The sequence below is a fragment of the Gopherus flavomarginatus genome, chromosome 3 (assembly GCF_025201925.1).
Source record: "Gopherus flavomarginatus isolate rGopFla2 chromosome 3, rGopFla2.mat.asm, whole genome shotgun sequence".
Taxonomy (NCBI): Eukaryota; Metazoa; Chordata; order Testudines; family Testudinidae; genus Gopherus; species Gopherus flavomarginatus.
Window position 1 is genome coordinate 267600859 of NC_066619.1, and position 20915 is coordinate 267621773.

Genomic DNA, 20915 nt, shown 5'->3' on the forward strand with positions numbered 1-20915 from the left:
ATGTAACCTACAGACCCATAGAGAGCACAACTTTTACAAATTTGCTGGCCAGGCCTGATGTTGTTGGTTTGAAATTGGAGTTTTCTTTCTCCTGGGTGTGCTGCCTGCTACCAAGGACAAGCTGCACCTTCCTGACAGAGGTCAGTGGCATAGCAAGGAATGGAATCCAGGTCTCCTGAGGCCCAGTCCAGCACCCTGTCCATTGTATCACACTGCCTGCTTCTCTAACACCCACCAACAGTGTGGTTCTGAATTTCCCTTCCAGTGGGTACTCCATGTATAAAATTTGATGAATCTGCTGTAGCCTTTGAGCTATGAACCCTGGTTTTTTTTACCTCAGGCAGTAGAGGTTCATTTTAATTTCAGAGGTCTTAGGTTTGAGCCTTGCTGCTGCAAGCCACATTGAGAGGCATCACATTACATATACTCTTTTACTAACACTGGAAGAACTGATTGTGTGGTAGTAATTTAATCATTTTTAAATTAGTTGCATACCCTCTGGTCATTTTCTTCTGTTGAGACAGATATGAAGAAATAATTGCTACTGTATTTTTTTAACATAAGAATGATTTCTACTTGCCCATTTTCTCTGTTGTTTTATAAGGTAAATTTTAATTTCTGTTCTAGTTTCTATATCCAAAATATCTTTAATTCTATATCTTGTGTTATTTCTATTTTGTTTACATCAGGCTCTTCCATTCAGCACTGCTGTTAATAAAATGAGAAATGGGGTACAGGTGAGGTGCTACTTAAATATGCTACTTGAGGGGTGCAGCTCATGGTTCTTAGAAGAGGTGGTTTGAAAACTGATATGACTATCTTTTAGTAGGATTTCATGCATGGTCCAGATTCCTCTCCCATTTTGTTACCAACAGCACTGATTGGTCAAGCCCTTCAGTGTTTAGATAGAGATTAAAGACAAATTGCTCTTGTTATTTGTGCAGAGGACTAGAATGGTGGCTGGAACAGGCAATTGAAAATACAGTTTAATTATGATGCAATTTATTATTTATTCACTTATGATCCCACAGGGGCAAGGATGAGTGGGGAGATGTAATGAGCCTAGGACAGATGGAGTGAGAGGTTAGGAAATAAGATGGCCATATTTCACATGGGTGTATGGATGAGGAGTTCTGAGGACAGTACAATCAGGGACAAGGAATTTTTAGTAGCCAATAGAAGAGGAGCGGACTCACTCAGCAGACATTTTGTGATTGACCACGAGTGTAGTTGATAGTACACGACACCTTTGCTCAATTATGGACCCTGATCAGAGACCTATTCACTTCACAGGTGAACAGCAAATATGCAACATACTGCTCCAGTAGAGCCCTTGGCCACAGCTCCCAGGGTGACACCCTCTTATTCCCCTGGTTGGACCAACTCAGCTACGCCTTTCCTCCACTACTGCTCTTACCTTGAGTACTACACAAGATTCAATGAGACAGAGCCTTGATAATTCTGATCCCCCCCTCCACTGGCCTAGACAATTCAGATTCCCCAATCTTCTCTGCATGTTATCCTGTCCACCAATTCCTATCCCCATCCATCCAGATTTGTTGATCCAATGCAAAGGCGAGATCAGACATCCCAATCCACCCTGCACTGCACCTCAGAGAGTGGTATTTGGATAGGCATCTGCCTTAGAATGAATGTGCTCTTCAGAAGTTCAGAACATCCTTTATAGCAGCAGAAAAGACTCCACCAGACATTACCAGGCCAAGTGGTGATGTTTTTCATCATAGGCTCAGCAAAAATATGCTTCACGAGAATCAACAGGGATTCCCCCTCCTACTCAATTATGCTTTGATGCTGAAGTCCTGGGGTCTCACCCACAGCTCTTAGAAAGTACACCTGGCAGCAATCCATGCATTCCAGCCTCCCATGGAAGGTTTCTCTGTCTTCACACATCCACTGACTGCTAGGTTCATCAGAACATATAGCACATCAGTGGGACTTGAATCTTGTTCTTTCTGTGCTAATGAAGTCTCCCTTTGAACCCTTAGCATCATTCTCTATGTCCCTCCTTCCATGAAAGTTGTCTTCCTCATTGCTATCGCTTCCATGAGACGAGTGGGTGAACTTGGGGCCATGATGGCTGACCCGCTGTTCACGGTTTTCCACAGAGATAGTCTCTCTATGATTACACCCAAAATTTTAACCAACAGTGGTTTTTCAATTTCACATCAATGAACCCATTCACCCACCATTTTTCTTCTTGAAGCCACATACATCTGCAGAGGAACATTGATTCTATTCCCTCAATGTTTGATGAGATCTGGCCTTCTATCTGCAGAGACCGAAACCAATCAGAAAGTCTCCTAGCTATTTATCACAATACCAAAGAGACTCAAGGGACAGGCCATCTCCACTCAGAGAATCTCTAAATGGATTTTGGGGTTTATTAAACTCTGCAACCAACTATTAGGTCTATGTCCCCACCCAGCTGGCCAAAGAAAAACATAACCTAATTATGTTTGCAGAATATTTAAGGGCAGATACTGCCACCCTTACTCATGTGGAATAATTCCTTACTCCAAAATTAGCTTAATTGATATCAATAGATTTTCTTGTGAACTACAGTACTACACACTGTGAGCAATAGTGCTAGGTTCTTTGGCTCTTAATAATTAGATATTTTGATTATATAATTGTGGGCTAGATTTTGGCAGAGTCCTGCAGTTGTAACAGTGCAGAACTGTGTGGCTCCAAAAAAAAGACCCAGAAGCATTCTTCTGGAAAAATTTCATAGGATTGTATTTGAGAGAGAAGTTTTTATTCAGAATGTTCCATAACAGAAACTTTAATTCTTGTGGGGGATACCAATAGCCTATTGTAATAATGAAAAATGCTAACAGAGTTACTGCAGCTATTAATTAAGACATGGGTATGTTTTCAGAAGTGAAGCTCTAGAAGAATAGAATGGAAGATTTCATATTCTGAGAGTTAATGTTGTGCCTGATCTTAAGTAATCAAATTTCTCAGAAAAACAATTGTTCAGTCCGTTATCCTCGTTATTTTTCCTTAGATTCTGGGAGGTAGAATACTTCCTGGAGCTCCCCAGCTCACAGGGAGTGCAATACCCTTAAGAGGTGCAACATACTTCCCCACACACACAGCTGGAGGGGACAAGATGAAGCCATGATGCCACCTATACTTTGCTCCTGTGCACCTCTTGCAGCAATGGGAGAATAATAGAAAGCAGCCCCTGTGTATTCTTCTGGATTGCAATTCTATTTTCCTTTCTCCCTACTCCTATTATACAGTCACTTATCGAGTAGGCAGAATCTGGCCCTATTTGAAGGTGCTGCTTCTTAAATCTGTTATATCCATGTCCTCAGCTAATAATTCTGGTGTAGGTGTTTATTTAAACCAGTATATGATTTGTAATCATGTGCATAAATTGAAAGCATCTCAGGCTGGTTATCAAAATAACTGTAATGATAACAGATTGAATCATTGTTCTGGGTAAGTGTGATTATTTAAGATGGTGCATGCTTGGATCAGGCACAAAGCACTCAGAGTATCAGATCCTGCATTCCTTTATTCTGTAATTTCTTAGTTAGTAGTTACAGTAACTGTTGGAATTTTTATATTAGTGCATTAAGCTATATGTACTCATCACAGGAATGAAAGTTTCTGCTATGGAACATTTTGAAATCTCTCAGCTACAAGCCTAAAGGGATTAGTGGGACTATTGCAAATATATTATGTTTAATGGTTTTTTAAATAGTTATTTCACCTTTGAAATGCTTACTTTTCAGACGAGGCAACTTTGGCACCAAAATGTGCTCTGTGTGTGTGTGTGTGTTTTTGTTTGTTTATTTTCTTTTCATCTATAATATACTGTAGTCATTACCACTTATCTTGGAAAATCCAGTATGGCAATTGCAGATCTAACAGATTTTTCTACATATATGTTATCACAAATATGGTGTGAGAATAGAACATGGATATAGGTACTGTAGAAAGACTGGATTCTTACATCATTCTGAAGTGTTCAAAAGTTGTGATCTTAGAATTTTGAAATCATGTTACTGAAATCTTGTAATAGACATACAGTGTCTGTGATTAATTGTATTTTTAAGAAACACATCTAAGGCTGTTTTCGAGATCCTACTCATGGAAATTGTTAATGTGTTGTATGCAGTGTACACAATAAAACTATAAATTACAAGGCGGTGAGGTAACGCATAATCTTTTGATGGAAGAGATCTGGGATTTGCACATTAAGAGCTATAACCCCAAAATTCACAATGACTTTTGATTTGCATACTTATAATATAATATAACTAACATACCCATTTATTATTATTTGTTGGCTTGCTTCAGGGAATGAAATAATATTTTTCTAGTAGCAAAATGGCCTTTCATCAATACATGTATGACATATTTGCAAAAGAGAGAAATAAGCAGTCTCCTGGCTTTGAGGATGAACTGTCAATGTTCTCATATGTCCTAATGAGTGATTTATCATTATGAAGTTTATCAGACATAAAAACATCTGCTCTATGCTGTTTTACATACTCTAAAAAGATGAGCTCTCTTGTTAGTAGTTTTTGTGAAGAGGCGGCATTAAAACACTCAAGCATGGATGGTCTCACTCTGTTCAGTCAGCTGTAGCAGTTAGGAATGAATTTTCTTCTGCTCCTGATAAATTGCACAATTAGTTAGGGACATTATGGTTAGAGATGAGCCTGAACCAAAACCGTGAGTTCAGATTAGAGGTCATTGCTCACACATCTCTTTTTAGTGGACAGAATCTGAACACCCTTAAATTTGGGAAGGTTCTAATCTAGATTTTGAACCCCCAACTCCAGGAGTGTTCAGATCCTAGATTTTTAGTTCAGATTCATATAGAAACATAAGGTGTAGATCTTGGGTTCTGGTTCAACCACATCTGTAATTACTGCATGAGTTTTTCAATGAGTTTTCCTCCAATATTTTCACTGGATATTGCGTCCCAAAAGTAACTGGTAAATATTAAAATATATTCTCTCTTTGACCTTCTCAGAATCAGAGTTTTAAAGATATTTTTAAGCCCTAATGATTTCAAAACATCCAAGGCTGTTGAGCTGGAATATTTTAACAGCTTTGCTTTTGCAGCAAAGCAATTTCTATCTATTTTTAAAAGTCCCTTGCAAGAGGCGGCAGTTGATATTAATGAAATGTAACAGTTGTCTTGCTTTGCATTCTGATAGACTGTCTGGATAGCAGCTTACAGCAATTTCACATGTTGCTCACAATTCCCTTGAAGATGTGCAGCTGTGACATTTGTTTAGACTAGCAGATAAGGCACAGGGAAAAAGTCTTTGAGAAGAATACTTGCTTCTGTTTTTAGATGAGTTAAACAATAGCGTGAGTGAAATCATTTTTTTTTAAACCAGAAGTTTAACAAAATAGCTTAATTTGATGTCAGGACCAGAGGATTATTGTTATTGTACAATACTTAGTTTCCTATAATTGATCTAAAACAGCTGAAAAAGAAGCTATAATTTTAATAATTTTCTCCATAATGCATGCAACAAAATAAATGGGCTTTGTGACAGAATAGGACAATTCCATCCCAACAGTCCTTTGTCCCAGCATCAGTGTATGACTCTACTAATTCCACAGACAGATGTATATAAAAGAGGCCATCTTACTATATTCTTGTTTAATTGCTTCTTTTGCTTTAAGAAAATAACATGTGTTGTATGGGAACAGAACATAGTTTGACATGCTGACTTGACTGTAGTTCATTTTATTTCATTATTCTTAATTAATCCTTTTTTTCTTCACCTTTTAATGCTAAGGTCAAGCTGTATCTTGCTAAAATTGAGAATGAATAGGTCTGGCTGGGCATATATTATTGGTCCATGTCTTTTTGAAAATGGTCTGAAGTATTAAAGCACAGCTGGACACAATTTATAAACAGCTGCATCTCAGGACTGCACACATCAAATTGAGATTTACATTCTTGGATTTTTTGGTAAATGGAAGCTGATGAGCTAATGGGTGTATGCTGTATACTAACACTCTGAATTAAGTACAGTAGATGTCAAATAAATTAAATACAACATTTAGAAAACACAGGTGGAGCATGTATAATTTCTAATCTTAAGAGCTAGAAAGCCTTTCCTGCTTGATCTGGGAGGAATTGAATGCTTTTCAGTCATCTCTTCACATAGGTAGATGAACTACTCTGCTGCTGGAGTTCTGACTCCAAACCCAATCCCTTTCAAGAACATCCCATCCCATCCCAAACACTCCAGTTTTCCTTCTGCTTGTAGTTCAACAAAATATGGGCTTCTTTGGTGTCTCATTCCAAAATGGGAAGCAGGGAGATGTATTATGCCATCCATCTGAGGCAAGGTTGTTCTTTCATTCCTGATTTCAGCCTCTACCATGCTCTGGATTTGGAGATTCAGCCAAGATCTTCCATGTCCATGGCACAGGCAGCCTCCTTTGTCTCCGTGGGAAGGCCTCTGCAGAGTTTTGATTTGATACAACCCTTTCCGGAGTTGCTGTATTATCTCCCAGAATGGCTTCCATTCCTCCTTCAATGGCTGAAGCCTCCACAACAAAGCTAGTTAATTAGGTGTGGAAGGCAAAGAAAATGGTCCAGTAGTGTTGGTCTGTTTACAGTGTCAGAGATGCAATCTCTGAGAGATGCTGCCTCACCCAGTTCATGGAACCACTCTTTGGTCTTTGACATGATGTTTCACTGTTCTTTCAGGTCAGTTGCTCACCACCATTGTTCACACTGGGACCTGAGCTGGTGTTTCCTACTTCCTTTCACTCTGTATTCACAGCCACAAAGAGTGAGACCGAATAATTCCCCAATTAGTTAATTCATCTAAGGACTTGGAAATAGACCTTGCCTACTCAGATTAGTTGGCAGACCTGAGATAGCTACAGTGACAAGGTGGCTCCAGGCCCCAGCACGCCAAGCGCGTGCTTGGGGCGGCATGCCGCGGGGGGCACTCTGCCGGCCGCTGGGAGGGCAGCAGGCAGGCCGCCTTTGGCGGCATGCCTGCGGAGGCTCCGCTGGTCCCGCGGCTCCAGTGGACCTCCCGCAAGCGTGCCTGCGGAGGCTCCACTGGTCCCGCGGCTTCGGTAGAGCCACAGGACCAGTGGACCCTCCACAGGCACGCCTGTGGGAGCTCCACCAAAGCCACGGGACTGGCGAGCGGCAGAGCGCCCCCCGCAGCATGCTGCCATGCTAGGGGCGGTGAAATGTCTAGAGCCACCCCTATACAGTGGTGAGAAGACAGCCACATTCCCACTCCTGCAGCAGTGAAGAGGGGGAGACAAGAGCACTCAAGTTTCTCAGTTAATGTCAGAGAACCTAAAGTTCTTAACTGGAAAAAGTCCAGAACTCTCGACCTCCCAACAGAGGTCTCTGAGTGCTTGTTTGTCCCAAAGTGGAGAATAACTATTTCCCAATGAACCCTGATCTCCTAGATGTCAAATGTCCTTGGGTTTAGCTTGATGGTGAAAATCTCATTCTCAAGGTGGTTCACAAGTTTTACTGACTCCCCAGGGAATGCTTCAGTAATTTGTACTGGCAATAGACATAATATAGGACATAGCCTTGGATCTAGTCTCCTTATCTGCATCTCTTTTGACCAGCAATTTGGTAAGAAGAGAGCTGGGCAGTACAAGAAGCTGCCAAGGAGTAGGGTGACCAGGTAGCAACTGTGAAAAAATGGGACATGAGGTTGGGGGTTATGTGCGCCAATATAAGAAAAAGTCCCCAAAAACAGGACTGTCCGTTTAAAAATGGGACATCTGGTCACACTACCAAGGAGGAGATGAAGCTGTTGTGAAATATTGAAAGCTAGACTTGATGCCTATCTTAGAGATGATTTAAGAATAAAGAAATCAATCCTGATACAATACAGGCCAAGGAAAACATTTTAACCCTCTGCCTAAAGCAGATGGGTTAGGACAGACAGGTGACTGGCACATGGATGAATATCAGGAATAGTTAAGTGAGTGTACAGGAAGGAAGTTTGTAGATAGATGGCAGGCTGGACTGGGAAGAGGAAAGGAGGTAGATTGAGGGAGGAGATACAGAACCACCTATACTACAGAAAGGATTACAAGAAGCTGGGAGCACTGCAGCCTTTTGATCAGAAAATCTGTATTCGATTCATCACAGTAGCAGAAGGTTGAATAAAAGGGCTAAATTAAATTGAATCCAAATTTAAACTGTTTCCTAGGGAGACTATGGTTATACTGGAATACATGCAACCTTGGTTCCTTTATCTCTCAGATACCATGTTTAAATTATCTAATAGAAGACATTTTTCATCTGTGCTACATTAGTATCTTGCTTTACCCATGAAAATGTATATCAACTTTCAGAAAACGGACTTTTCGGCATGAACCTTACACTAGCAGCAGGATGGACTAGATGATGATGTAACATTTTTTCCATCTCTATCGTCTGTCATTCTAAGATATATAGTGGCTCATATATTCTATCCACTGTAAATGTAATCCTATCTACATCATTTAAGGAATAAATTTATAGTATTTGTCTTATGCAATCAACATAACAGTATCCACATAAAACTGGAAGTATTTCTAAGCCTTACAGCTGTCACTAATTATTTAGAATTCCAGCCAAAACAGAATCTCATGTGCCAACATTCCAGACATACACATACAATATGAACAACCTTTAACCCAGATTAAACAGCAACAGCTGTTTAAAAACCACACACATGTAGTATACATTTCACTTTTATGAAATAACAGAAATATACTTGTGAGAACTGCTAAGCAGTCATTACAGTCATACGTGCCTTGGTGCTAGAGTAGTTCAGAGCAATGGTCTGAGTCTGACAATTTATATAGCCTCCTGTCAAGTGACATCATGTGCAAGCAGAAAGGAGGGCGGAATAGCATGTGGTTGCGACACAATGCTTTTATTAGTGATAATCTAGAAGTATTGTAAAGAGTCAGCACTAGATCTGGGTGTGATGAGACCTCCAATAAAAACACCCTTCTGAAACAATGACTGTGTTATTTTCAGTTTTAAAAATGTATTAATGTTGAGAGCCCAATGTTGTCTCTCTGTAAACTTTAACGAGAGGGTGGGTAGTTTGAGGATTTGTGTGGTGTTCCTTTAATTAGGTAGCAAGAAGCCAGGCATCATGGGTCTGTGTTTCCTTCTGGAGGCTGCTCCACATGGCTGATGACAGCCTTCTTTTATTAACAGTTTGCTCCTTTAGCTCAAGTGGAAGAGTTCTATCAGTGCTGTGTATGTGAAGATACAGACATTGCTGATGACTGTGTATGATGGGGGGAAATATATGATATGTAATTAAACACTGTATCATAATACACACGTACAAGGAGGCAGAATTAAGGTTTCACAGGTAACTATTATCCTTTTGGTCATGCTCCAAAGTTCATGAACATAGGTGAGGATGGGGATGTAGATCAACCTGTAAACCGAGAGCGTCATCATCATGGATTGATACAGTGCCTGCATCACTGCCGCTGCCATACCCATCTACTGGTTGATCTCACGCTCCCACAGAGATCATAGGTACAAACGATGGAAATGAGGTTTCTCCACAGGGTGTCTGGGCTTACTCTCCGAGACAGGGTGAGAAGCACGGCTATTTGGGAGAGCCTCAGGGTAGAGCTGCTAGTGCAGGCACCTGGGAAGCTTCCTTTCAAACTCTAATGGGCACATCTCACTGGGAGGAGGCCCCGAGGCCAATCCAGGACATGCTGGAGGTATTATCTCTCTCAGTTGGCCTGGGAGTACTGAGGAATCCCTCAGGAGGAGCTGGAACCTGTTGCAGAGGAAAGAGAAGTGTGGTCCTCCCTACTCTCAGTGCTGCCACTGCAACGCTCACCAGGAAAAGCAGCATAAAGAAAAAGAAGAAGAAGAATGTAACTATTATTCTGGCATTTCCTAACTTTTGAGCACTTAATTTTACAATCTTAATGTTTTAAGATAAGGATTTTTGTATGAAATATTGTAACCGGGCGCGACTCACCCCTGCAGCGCCTCCTGCTGGTTGCTTCGGGAATTAGCTCAAATTCCAGCTCGGAGCGCCCTCTGCAGGCCGGTGATCCGCCTTTCAGCTACTGGCCCCATGTCCCTCCCTGAACCCCGGTGCCCCTTTTATGTGGGGTTCTGCCTCCTGGCAGCAACCCCTTTTCCTTAGGGGTTTCCCCTCCCTGGGAACCCCCCACCCTCTATCCCCACTTTGCTTCAGTATAGGCTACTGCCAGTCATTGTCTAGCCCCACACCCTGGGGCAGACTGCAGTATCAGCCACTCATCATCAGCAAAGGGGTTTGGACCTGCTGCCTTGGCCTACCCCTGGGTTGCACCCTGCAATGCCCAGTACCTCTTAGCCTTCTGCTAGGCTGCAGACTGGGGCTTTCCAGACAGGAGCTCCTCTGCCTTTCCCCAGCCCTGCTTCACCCTAGGTACCTTATTTGGTTCGCTGCAGCCAGGCCCTTCCCTCTCTGAACACAGAGAGAGACTGTCTGGGCTCCTGGCCTCTCTGCCCTTATATAAGGGCCTGTTGCTCAGTTTGGGGCGTGACCCCAGCTGCTGCCACTTCCCCAATCAGCCCAACCTAAACGGCTGCTTTCTCCAGCCCCAGCCCTTATCCAGGGCTGTTTTAACCCCTTCCGGGCCGGAGCAGAGACCCACTCTGCTACAAATATATAATATGAATCCTTAAGTTATTGTGAGGACCTTAGAATAGATGTAATTGTTCAATTGATTTTATACCACAAAATTGTATTTAGTAGTGTATTTACATGTTGTGTTAATATTTGTTTCCATGTTATTTTTTTAATTGTTTGTATCTTAATGGGAGTTGCTCCTTTAAAAACACAGCGGAACACTTAGCCCTGGTCTACACTACGAGTTTAGGTTGAATTTAGCAGCGTTAGATCAATTTAACCCTGCACTCGTCCACATGACGAAGCCATTTTTGCCGACTTAAAGGGCTCTTAACATTGATTTTGATACTCCTCCCCAATGACGTTGAAATCGACCTTGCTGGGTCAAATTTGGGGTAGTGTGGACGCAATTTGATGATATTGGGAGCTATCCCAGAGTGCTCCATGACTGCTCTGGACAGCACTCTCAACTCTGATGCACTGGCCATGTAGACAGGAAAAGCCCCGTGAACTTTTGAATTTCATTTCCTGTTTGGCCAGCGTGGCGAGGTGATCAGCACAGGTGACCAAGCAGAGCTCATCAACATAGGTGACCAGAATCGCAAAAGAGCTCCAGCATGGACTGAATGGGAGATACTGCATCTGATCACTGTATGGGGAGATTAATCCATGCTATCCGAACTCCGTTCCAAAAGAGGAAATGCTAGAATATTTGAAAAAATCTCCAAGGGCATGAAGGACAGAGGTTATAACAGGGGCCCACAGCAGCGCGGTGTGAAGCCTACCAAAGAACCAGAGAGGCAAACAGCCTGTCCGGATCAGATCCCCAGACATGCCACCTCTATGATGAGCTGCATGCCATTCTAGGGGGTGCCCCTACAACTACCCCACCTCTGTGCTTCCCTCCTCCCCCACCCCTCCCAGGCTACCTTGGCAGTTATCCCCCCATTTGTGTGACGAATTAATAAAGAATGCATGCATTTGAAACAACAATTACTTTATTGCCTCTGCAAGCGGAGATCAAAGGGGGGAGGGGAGAGCAGTTGGCTTACAGGGAAGTAGAGTGAACCAAGAGGGTGGGTTTTCATTAAGGAGAAACAAACAAAACTTTCACACCATAGTCTCGCCAGTCATGAAACTGGTTTTCAAAGCTTCTTTGATGCACAGCACATCCTGCTGTGCTCTTCTAACTGTCCTGGTGTCTGGCTGCATGTAATCAGTGACCAGGCGATTTGCCTCAATCTCCCACGCCACCATAAACGTCTCCCCCTTACTCTCACAGATATTGTGGAGCACACAGCAAGCAGTAGTAACGATGGGAATATTGGTTTCGCTGAGGTCTAACCGAGTTAGTAAACTGTGCCAGTGAGCTTTTAAATGTCCAAAGGCACATTCTACCACCATTCTGCACTTGCTCAGCCTACAGTTGAACTGCTCCTTACTACTGTCCAGGCTTCATGAGCCATGCGAACAAGGGGTAAGCTGGGGTAGGTGAGACCACGCGGTGCTGCCGACTAGGAGAGCAGCCTGAGGCAGAAGCCTCCAGCTGGCATGATATTCCAGGCAGGACTAAATCTCCATTAGATGAAACTTAAATAAAAGAATGACCTGGAGTCATTCCCATTTCTGTCAAGGCGCCCCGACTGACCTCACCAAGGTTGGCCAGGAACACCCATGTCTGCCCAGGCGCGCCCGACCAACCTAACCAAGGTCGGCCAGGAGCACCCACGGCACAATGACAAAGGTTAGCAGTCATATTGTACCATCTGCTGTCCGCAAGGCAAGGGGTGCTGCTGTGTAGCACTGCAGTACTGCGTCTGTTAGCAGCACACAGGAGACATACGGTGACAGTGAGCTGAGCAGACTCCAGGCTTGCCGTGGTATGTCATCTGCACGGGTAACCCAGGAAAAAAGGTCAGAAACAATTTTTTGCTGTTGCTTTCACAGAGGGAGGGAGGGGGGCCTGAAGACATGTACCCAGAGCCACCAGCAACAATGTTTTTTCCCCATCAGGCACTGGGAGCTCAACCCAGAATTCCAGTGGCTGGCGGAGACTGCGGGAACTGTGGGATAGCTACCACAGTGCAACACTCTGAAAGTCGACACTAGCCTCGGTACTGTGGATGCACACCACTGACTTAATGTGCTTAGTTGGGGGACACACAATCGACTGTACCAAATCGATTTCTAAAAAATCAACTTCTATTAAGTTGACCTAATTTCGTAGTGTAGAGGTACCCTTAATTGTAGAGTATTTTCAATGACTGTCTCTTCAGTGTTTGCACAATGCCTATGTGATAACCAAGAGATAGCCTACCGAAGGAAACAAGCAGAAGAAGAGTTGGCCCACAGAAGGAAGCAAGAAGAAGAGGAGGCGGCCCACCACCGAGAAATGGAAAAACACCAAAAAGAAATGGAAAAACACCAAAAAGAAATGGAAAAACAACAAAAAGAGAATGAAGAGAAGGAAAAACAGAGAAAACATGAACTGGAGTTGGCAAAAGCTGGGCTGCATGTGCCAGCCAACCCTAACAACCCGGCGCCAATTATTGCTCCACAGCACAGGAAATTTCCCACCTACAAGGCAGGTGATGACACCGAGGCCTTCTTGGAAAATTTTGAAAGAGCCTGTCTTGGGTACAACATCCCCGAAGACCAGTACATGGTAGAATTGAGGTCACAGCTCAGTGGACCTTTAGCAGAGGTGGCAGCTGAAATGCCTAAGCTGCAAATGAATGACTATAAACTTTTTCAAACCAAGGCCAGATACAGAATGGGGATAACCCCAGATCATGCCCGTCGGCGCTTCAGAACCCAAAAGTGGAAACCCGAGGTGTCATTTCCCAAACACGCCTACTACATTGCAAAAAACTATGAGGCCTGGATAACAGGAAACAACATTCAAACCTTGGAAGAACTGAACCTCCTCATACAAATGGAACAGTTCTTGGATGGTGTTCCTGAAGACATCACACGGTACATACAAGATGGAAATCCCAAAGATATCGCTGAGGCGGGGGAGATTGGAGCCAAATGGATGGAACTGGCAGAAAGCAAGAAAGCTACTGTCAAGGGGAACGATTACCCCAGGGGGCACACAGACCATAAACCCTACAACCGAGGACAGCCAAAGACCCCACATACCACCCAAGTAAAGCCACAGATACCCTACCCTTCAACCTCACCAGTCTCCAGTAACTCACCTCGGCCCAGTGACCCATCAGATGGAAGATGCTTTAAGTGTAATGAACTGGGACATATCAAGGCCAAGTGTCCCAAGAACACCATGCGAGTGCAATTCATTACACCACCATCACACCAAAGATCCCCAGGCCCGGATGCCTCTCAAATACCCTTGGAGCGAAGGGAAAATTTGAGAGTGGGCGGAAAGAAGCCGGTGGGATATAGACAGAATCCAGAAGCCAGTAGGAATATTATATTTTTCTTTTCTCTGCTAAGGGCTTTTTAGCAGAGAGAAACAGTTTGGTTTTAAAAGGGAACCAGAGAGAATTTTTTTTTCTGCTCTCTCTGGCAGTTTGTGGCTTGCATGTTAAGCGAGAAGCCATTAAGAGACTGTTGAGGGTCTTTTGTCATGCAATAGCCCTCCCATTAGGAGGCAAGTACCAGCACTTATATGCATGCAAATAAAGTGGTTTTTCTGGTTTCCTTTCATTGAACATTAGCTAGAGAGAGAAAAGGAAAAAAGCACTGTTGCTAGGCAGACTTCAGGAGGCAACAGAGAGCCTGCAGTTCAGAAGATAAACACCGGAGGGCACCCCAACACAAGAAAACAGGAATCATGACTTCTAAGGCAAAAATCGACGCCGAAGAACAAATCAAAGAAGCTGAACACAGGCGACAACTGGAAATAAAACAAAAAGAGATGGAGATGAAAGAAAGAGAAGAACAGATCAAAGAGGCAGCCTACCAAAGAGAACAGGCAGCCAAGAGGCAGCACACAAAATAAAACTAGAAAGTAGAAAGTACTTCTCCAAAGCTCAGAGAAAGCAGGCAGACTCACAAAAGACTTAGACACACAATTCCCTCCACCCAAAGTTGAAAAAATCCGGTTTCCTGATTGGTCCTCTGGTCAGGTGCTTCAGGTGAAAGAGACATTAACCCTTAGCTATCTGTTTATGACAGCCTAGCACAGTGGTGTTCTGGTCCATGACTAGGGGGCCTAGGGCTATTGTAATACAATAAATAAATAAATAATTTGAGACTGAGTGCAGCGTGGAAGGTTTTGCCTGTTTCCAGAAAATGGAATAATTTTTCTTGTGTAAGCTCCAAAAAGAAAATAATTTGATTCTCAATTTATCTTTCAGGAAAGCAAGCCTCATTCTTCAAAGTGTAACATTTTGGGGTATTGGATGTCTGAGGGCTTTGCTAGTGAGCTACAGTCTTTGACCTGTAGGTTACCAGTCTGAATCTAGCCCAGCTCACCAGGTACCTGTTCCCATTTGGTGACCCATATAGGAAAGAAGTTTGGTGACACTCCATCCCTGTTCCCACACCACCATTACCACTAAGCTTTGCTTTAATTGGCAGACGTAGCAGAGAGGCCAAAAACTGTGTGGGACATGGAAACTGTTGTGTCCCAGTTTTCCATAGAGGTAAAGTGCTTCAGATCAGGGCTGAGGCATAATAGCATGTTGTTGTGTTTTGGAAGCTTGTCCTGCTGCTTCCCTGCATGTACATCAATGCTGTCAACCCAGTCCCCTTCACCACCACTAAATCCATACATTTTTTTTAAAGTTGAAATATATATACAGTTTAGTTAGTTATAAAATGCAAGTAGCCCATTACAAAACATCACACACAGAACTATACAAATCTTGGCAGCTACACATAATCACACTTGGGCAGCTCTGTAACCTTTTCTGTTGTGATTCTCTTTTAGCATGTATCACTCACCGTTCCTTTGACAAGGTCTACATAATGCTGCCAACATCCTTTTTTATTATATTTATTGCAGTCAGCTTCTCAGATGGAGAATCTTTCCCAGGAATGCTGAAGTGTCTTACAACATCTTTCAAAGGTTGATTTCCTTTCATTGTCACATGTTCCTAATATCTCTTGGAGTTGCTCAGGTTTTTTGCTTTATGGGTATTTTTGAACTCTTTTGTTGAACGCACAGTGAATTGAAATATGCATCTTCATATTCCTTTTTTATATTTTGTGAGGGATGTTCAGGTTTTCCAAGGAAATGTACATCAGAATTTCTTCATTGTTTTGTCAATACTTTCCTGATCTAGAGTTAGGTCTGATGTCATCAACAAAATGTTTTCTGCCTCATTTCCCATGATGTATATAAAAACATTGGTATTCCTCATTATAAGTCCTGATGTACTAGAAACTGTTTGAGATGGCCTATCCATTCTGACTATACTATCAGCAGCTTTGGGGGGGGGAATATTGTCACTGGCCTTGAAAAGTAATAAATTATATATGCTTGGTTTTAATTCTTCTTTCTGACATCAATGTACTTTTAAGGCAACTTGTTCTTTTCCTCCCTCGTTGCTCCTATAGAACTGCCCCCTTCATCTCTATTTCTGTTGGATTTAGGCATCTTTGCTGAAGTTGCTCTGTTTTTGGCCTGTAGCCCAGGTCTCAGAAGAGCCACCTCTTTAAGGAGTTTACATTTCCTGACCCTGCCTGCTATTCTCCTTAACTGTATTCTGCACTGGGGATTTTGCTGCCCTCATAGTCTTCTTAGTATGCTTAGCTCTTCTAGTAAGAGCTGTAAAACATTAACTCCATAAGTGCCTTCTAATACAAGGACTCCATTCTTTTTTCTATCTAATAGGTGTGTATCAGGTAAAGTAGGAAGCAGTATCAAGCAAAGGAAGGTACTCCACAAGCAAACCGTTGTTGTGGAAAGATATACAGGCAGGGATGGGCATCTGAGGATGAGAGCACAGATGGGGAAATGTTGTACATGTTGGAGATGGACAGTTGAGAGAAGAAGTGGAGGTGGGAGAGGATGTGGATGATGAGCATGAATTTGGCAATGGAAGAGGGTTGAAAGGAAAGACAAGGTACAAGAGGAAAAGAAGAGGAAGAAAACCAGGAGACTGAAAAAAAGAGGTAGAAGGAAAAATAATGGAAAATCCAAACTTTGGACAATGCAAAGTTAAAAATTGTGGAGAAGAAGCAAAAGAAGGCCAAGTATAGAAGGCTTCATGTCAAAAGTAATAACAATTTGTGTTTTCAGGAAGGACCCCTGAATCTCCTTACTAGAGTTGAGAATCAAAGCCTCCAACAAATTCATTCTTTTGAGTTCTCCTGCACTGCACTGCATCTGCACTGATCTCTACTCCCTTGATATGTACTCACCCCACCTGCCTCCTACAGATACAGACCATTCTGATTTAACTGCAATCTGTTTTCATCTGAATGTCTAGGCTTAACAGCTGAGCCCTATTAGGGCCTAATCAGCTTCTTCCCTCAGGCTCATGTTTATTTAAAAAAAAAATGCATCTAGACCACACTGCTGATTACAGTGTGGGCCAAATTCAGACCTGCGGTATGAAGATGCAACTCCATTGGCTCTGTCTGTTTTGCATTATACCACAATTCAATTATATAATGGTGTTTTCATGCTATTTGCATATATCACTTTCTTAAAGCCTATAGCTACAGTACCATTATCCCAGTTGCAAACAGCACTAGCTTACCCTGGATTCCATGACATTTCATAACATGAAAGATGAAACTCCAAATTAAAATAAGATGCTTATGTAGAAATAGATTTGTGCAATAACTTCTACAACAAATCATATTTGTTAATGTAAAAATAAACACATTGACAGTAGAAAGGAGGTTAAGGGGGAAGTCCATTAGGGATTTCTCACCTGACAGCTGCATTTAGGAGAAGCTGACCCACCAGTGTCATTTCATTCTTCAAAGAAATAGCTCCCCCCTGCCAACTTCACACCTCAGGAATGCTACTCTGGATTACAGAAAGAATCAAATATGCTATTGATAAAACCAAACATTGTGAGGACAGGCAGGGAGACAAATTATTTTCATTTTTAGGCATGAAAACCAGTATTTAATTGATTCATGACTTGCCATTTGCTCAAACATTTGTGAATTATGCTGTTGTCTCTTGCTTTATTAAACCCCGTTCCTATGTGTGGTACGCACACGTTTAAATTTGCATAGAGTGTTAGACTTAATCCATTACTGCCAAAATCTGGGATTCCCCAGTCTGACACACTAATACAAGTGTTGACTCACCATATTATTTTTAGCACTATATTAAAAGGAATGTTTGACATCAAGTACTAAGATTTTAATCACTTTTGGGACAGCATATCCATATCTCTTGAATAATAAAAGATGAGAAAATGTTAAATTTAACAGTATGTGACTGGCATGAGTGCAGACAGCATGGACTATTTGAGATAAGGCAGCTAACAGAAGTGAAATTGATGAGTCTTACTAATAGGAGACCTCATTTCAGCCAACTGCTACAAAATCTTAACTGAGCTTTCATGGGTGAGCACCATTATTTGAAGGAGAATTGCAGGTTGTGTGGATTAGTTAAATCTGCCTGTGTGTGCATATATGGATATATGTATATAATTACTGGTAAATTAAGAGGTATTTGTAAGATGTGTCATACATCTAGGTTAGAATTGTCAAAAGTACCCTAGTGACTTAGGAGCCTTAGTCCCGTTGATTCTCAGAGATGATATCTAAGTACCACATCACTCTGAAAATAAGATTGAGGCTCCTAAATCTCTTAAGCACTACTAAAATTGTACCTCTAGTTTAGTGTCTCATAAAAAACATAAAATAACATGAAATAGGGAAATGCAAAACATGGTTCCTCCATAAAGGACCTACCTTTTCCTTGCTGCATGAGATCAAAGAAGGCAAAATAACTTTTAGGACTGAAGGCTTCTATAGTACTTTTCAGTTTGGAGTACCTGTTTCTCCCTTTTAAAACTGTAAATAACCCTAAACAGTGGGAGACTTATAAGTGTTTTCAAGAATACCTGAATAGCAATCCATTCTCAGGAGAAATAAATAAATAAATATGAGGGCTGGGGGCAGAGGAAGGAGGAGAAAAAAAAATCACAGCCAAAATGGCTTTTCAGTAACTCACATAGAGCATTTTATCTATAATCTCTCCCAGAAAAAATGAGTCAAAATAGTTTCCTCAGACTTCAGTGGTAGGCTTAGACAATTAGGAACCAGAAGTACAGGCCATGATCCTGCAAACATGTAAGCACTTTCTTAACTTTGCTATCGTGAGTAGTCCTGTTGATTTCAGTTGGACTACTCATGGTAGTAAAGTGAAGCACATGTATAAGTGTTTGCAAGTTTGGGACCTTAGTATGTTACTTAATTCATGTGACTAATATCAACCAACTCAATGTGAAAACGCACTGCAAAGCCTTCCCGTGAATTTTTGTCTAAATATCCAGACAATGTGAAAATCTGCATTCCAAATCTTCAACATTTTCACTTGCAAGGAAAATCCATGCAAATTACTAAATTTTCACAGAACCTCTGTGGAATCGAAATAGGCACAAATATTTTTCACAGTTCTAGTCCTCAGTCAAACTTTTCCAAACTTCAAATCTTTGGGCTTGATTTTTGTTCAGGTCAAGGAACATCAAAGGGTTGGGTTAGTTCTTATTTTATCTGAACCAGTTCATCCATCATTAAGAATACATTAATCTTTTAAAAGCAGATGTTTTTCCAATCAGGTCAGTGATGGAAAAAGGAGATAAAAGGCCAAGATTAGCCTGGTTCACTAGAGACAACATCCCCCACCGAACTATATGACAAAAAAGCTGTGGATTCAAAGCCCAAGATTAAAGCCTCCCTGAGCTTCTGTGTATATGCTGTATGTCTGCACCTATGAAATTGTTATTGACTCTAGAATGTATTTTCAATGATGTTTGGAATATATATTTGCTTTTAACTAAAAATAGAAGATGAAACCCGTATTATATTTGTGCTTAGGAGGGGTATTCCAAGTGAACAAGTGAAGCATGCAGATAGAGAACAGGCAAAGCGTGTTGTCTACTCAGTAGTTTATGGAGCAGGTAGGGATCTGTATAGAACTAGAAACAAGTTTATTCTCACTACTGTTTACTTTTTTAGATGATTAACTAGAGCTGCAATGGATTTGAGTTCATATGAATATTTAAAAGCTAGCCATACACTGAATTTCTGAAGGTGAATAACGTGATCTCAGAATATTGCATCTTGATTAAAATAGTCTACTTAAAAATCATTCAGAATAATATAGTAGCATTAACATAATATGAACATAATATAATAATATAATATTATGAACATAATATGAAAGTTATTCCCTGGCTAAGTTGATGCATTGACTTATTTTGCATTTTGACTTCTAAGTACATCTGAGCTACTATAAGGAGACTCATGAATCAATGTAATTCAAACATCTGTCTTTACCTATCTAAAATTAGTATAATTCAGTATGGAATATCTTCTGCATACCACTGGTGGATGCATACATAGAAGATGAAAGAAGTTGTTATCGGATCAAGGACAGAATTTGGCCTTGAATGTTATTTTTATTAACTTCTCTGTTCTGTACCATAAGTGTAAATAGTACTTTACAAAATACTGTAGAGAAATAAGCTTTCTGCTCTTTGGAGCTCAGTATTTAATTCAGACAAAAATATGCATACCACAATTCCTTTAATATTGGTGAAATTTCTGTTTTAATAAAATGGGCTTCTCCTCTATACTTGACTATAGTGATCTCATACCACTATGTAAAGGATTTTCCTTTATTATCCCATTCATTTAACTATTTAAACTATTTTTAGATGTGCAGATTTTTTTCTTAATCTACTATAAAGTACTTCAATTTATATAGCCTTCCTAAAGGTAACCTGCAAAAGGAAAAATAGAGTATATTACTTCTATACAAAGTAAAAAGAAGGTCTCCCCTTGAAAATATTTTGCTTGAATCAAGTGAAGATTCTGAATAAAAATCACTTCCCCTCTCACTTTCCTGGAATTTGTCTTCTCATTAATAAATATATTTTTCCAAGGCTTGGATTTCTACTGTAAAGAATAAATAAAAATAACCTTCAGGCATTTCTACATCACTGAAGAAAATAAAGGACCCAAGCCCAATTTTTATTCCTTTGCATGTCACCTTTAATATTTATATGGATGATAGACTGACAAATGCTAGTGCTCTTAAAGGCAAATTTACTAACACAATTCATTGATTTAACTGTTTAATAAAACATTGAAATAAGAAAT

At 41.1% G+C, this 20915-nt stretch overlaps 1 protein-coding gene across 1 annotated transcript in view; it reads left to right on the top strand.

The window, feature by feature from the left end:
- POLN (DNA polymerase nu) overlaps window positions 1-20915 on the top strand; it is a 180488-nt gene that overhangs the window by 144490 nt on the left and 15083 nt on the right. The window contains exon 22 of the mRNA XM_050945516.1: window positions 19629-19711. Coding sequence (XP_050801473.1) covers window positions 19629-19711 — 83 coding nt within the window. The remainder of the gene's footprint in view (window positions 1-19628; window positions 19712-20915) is intronic.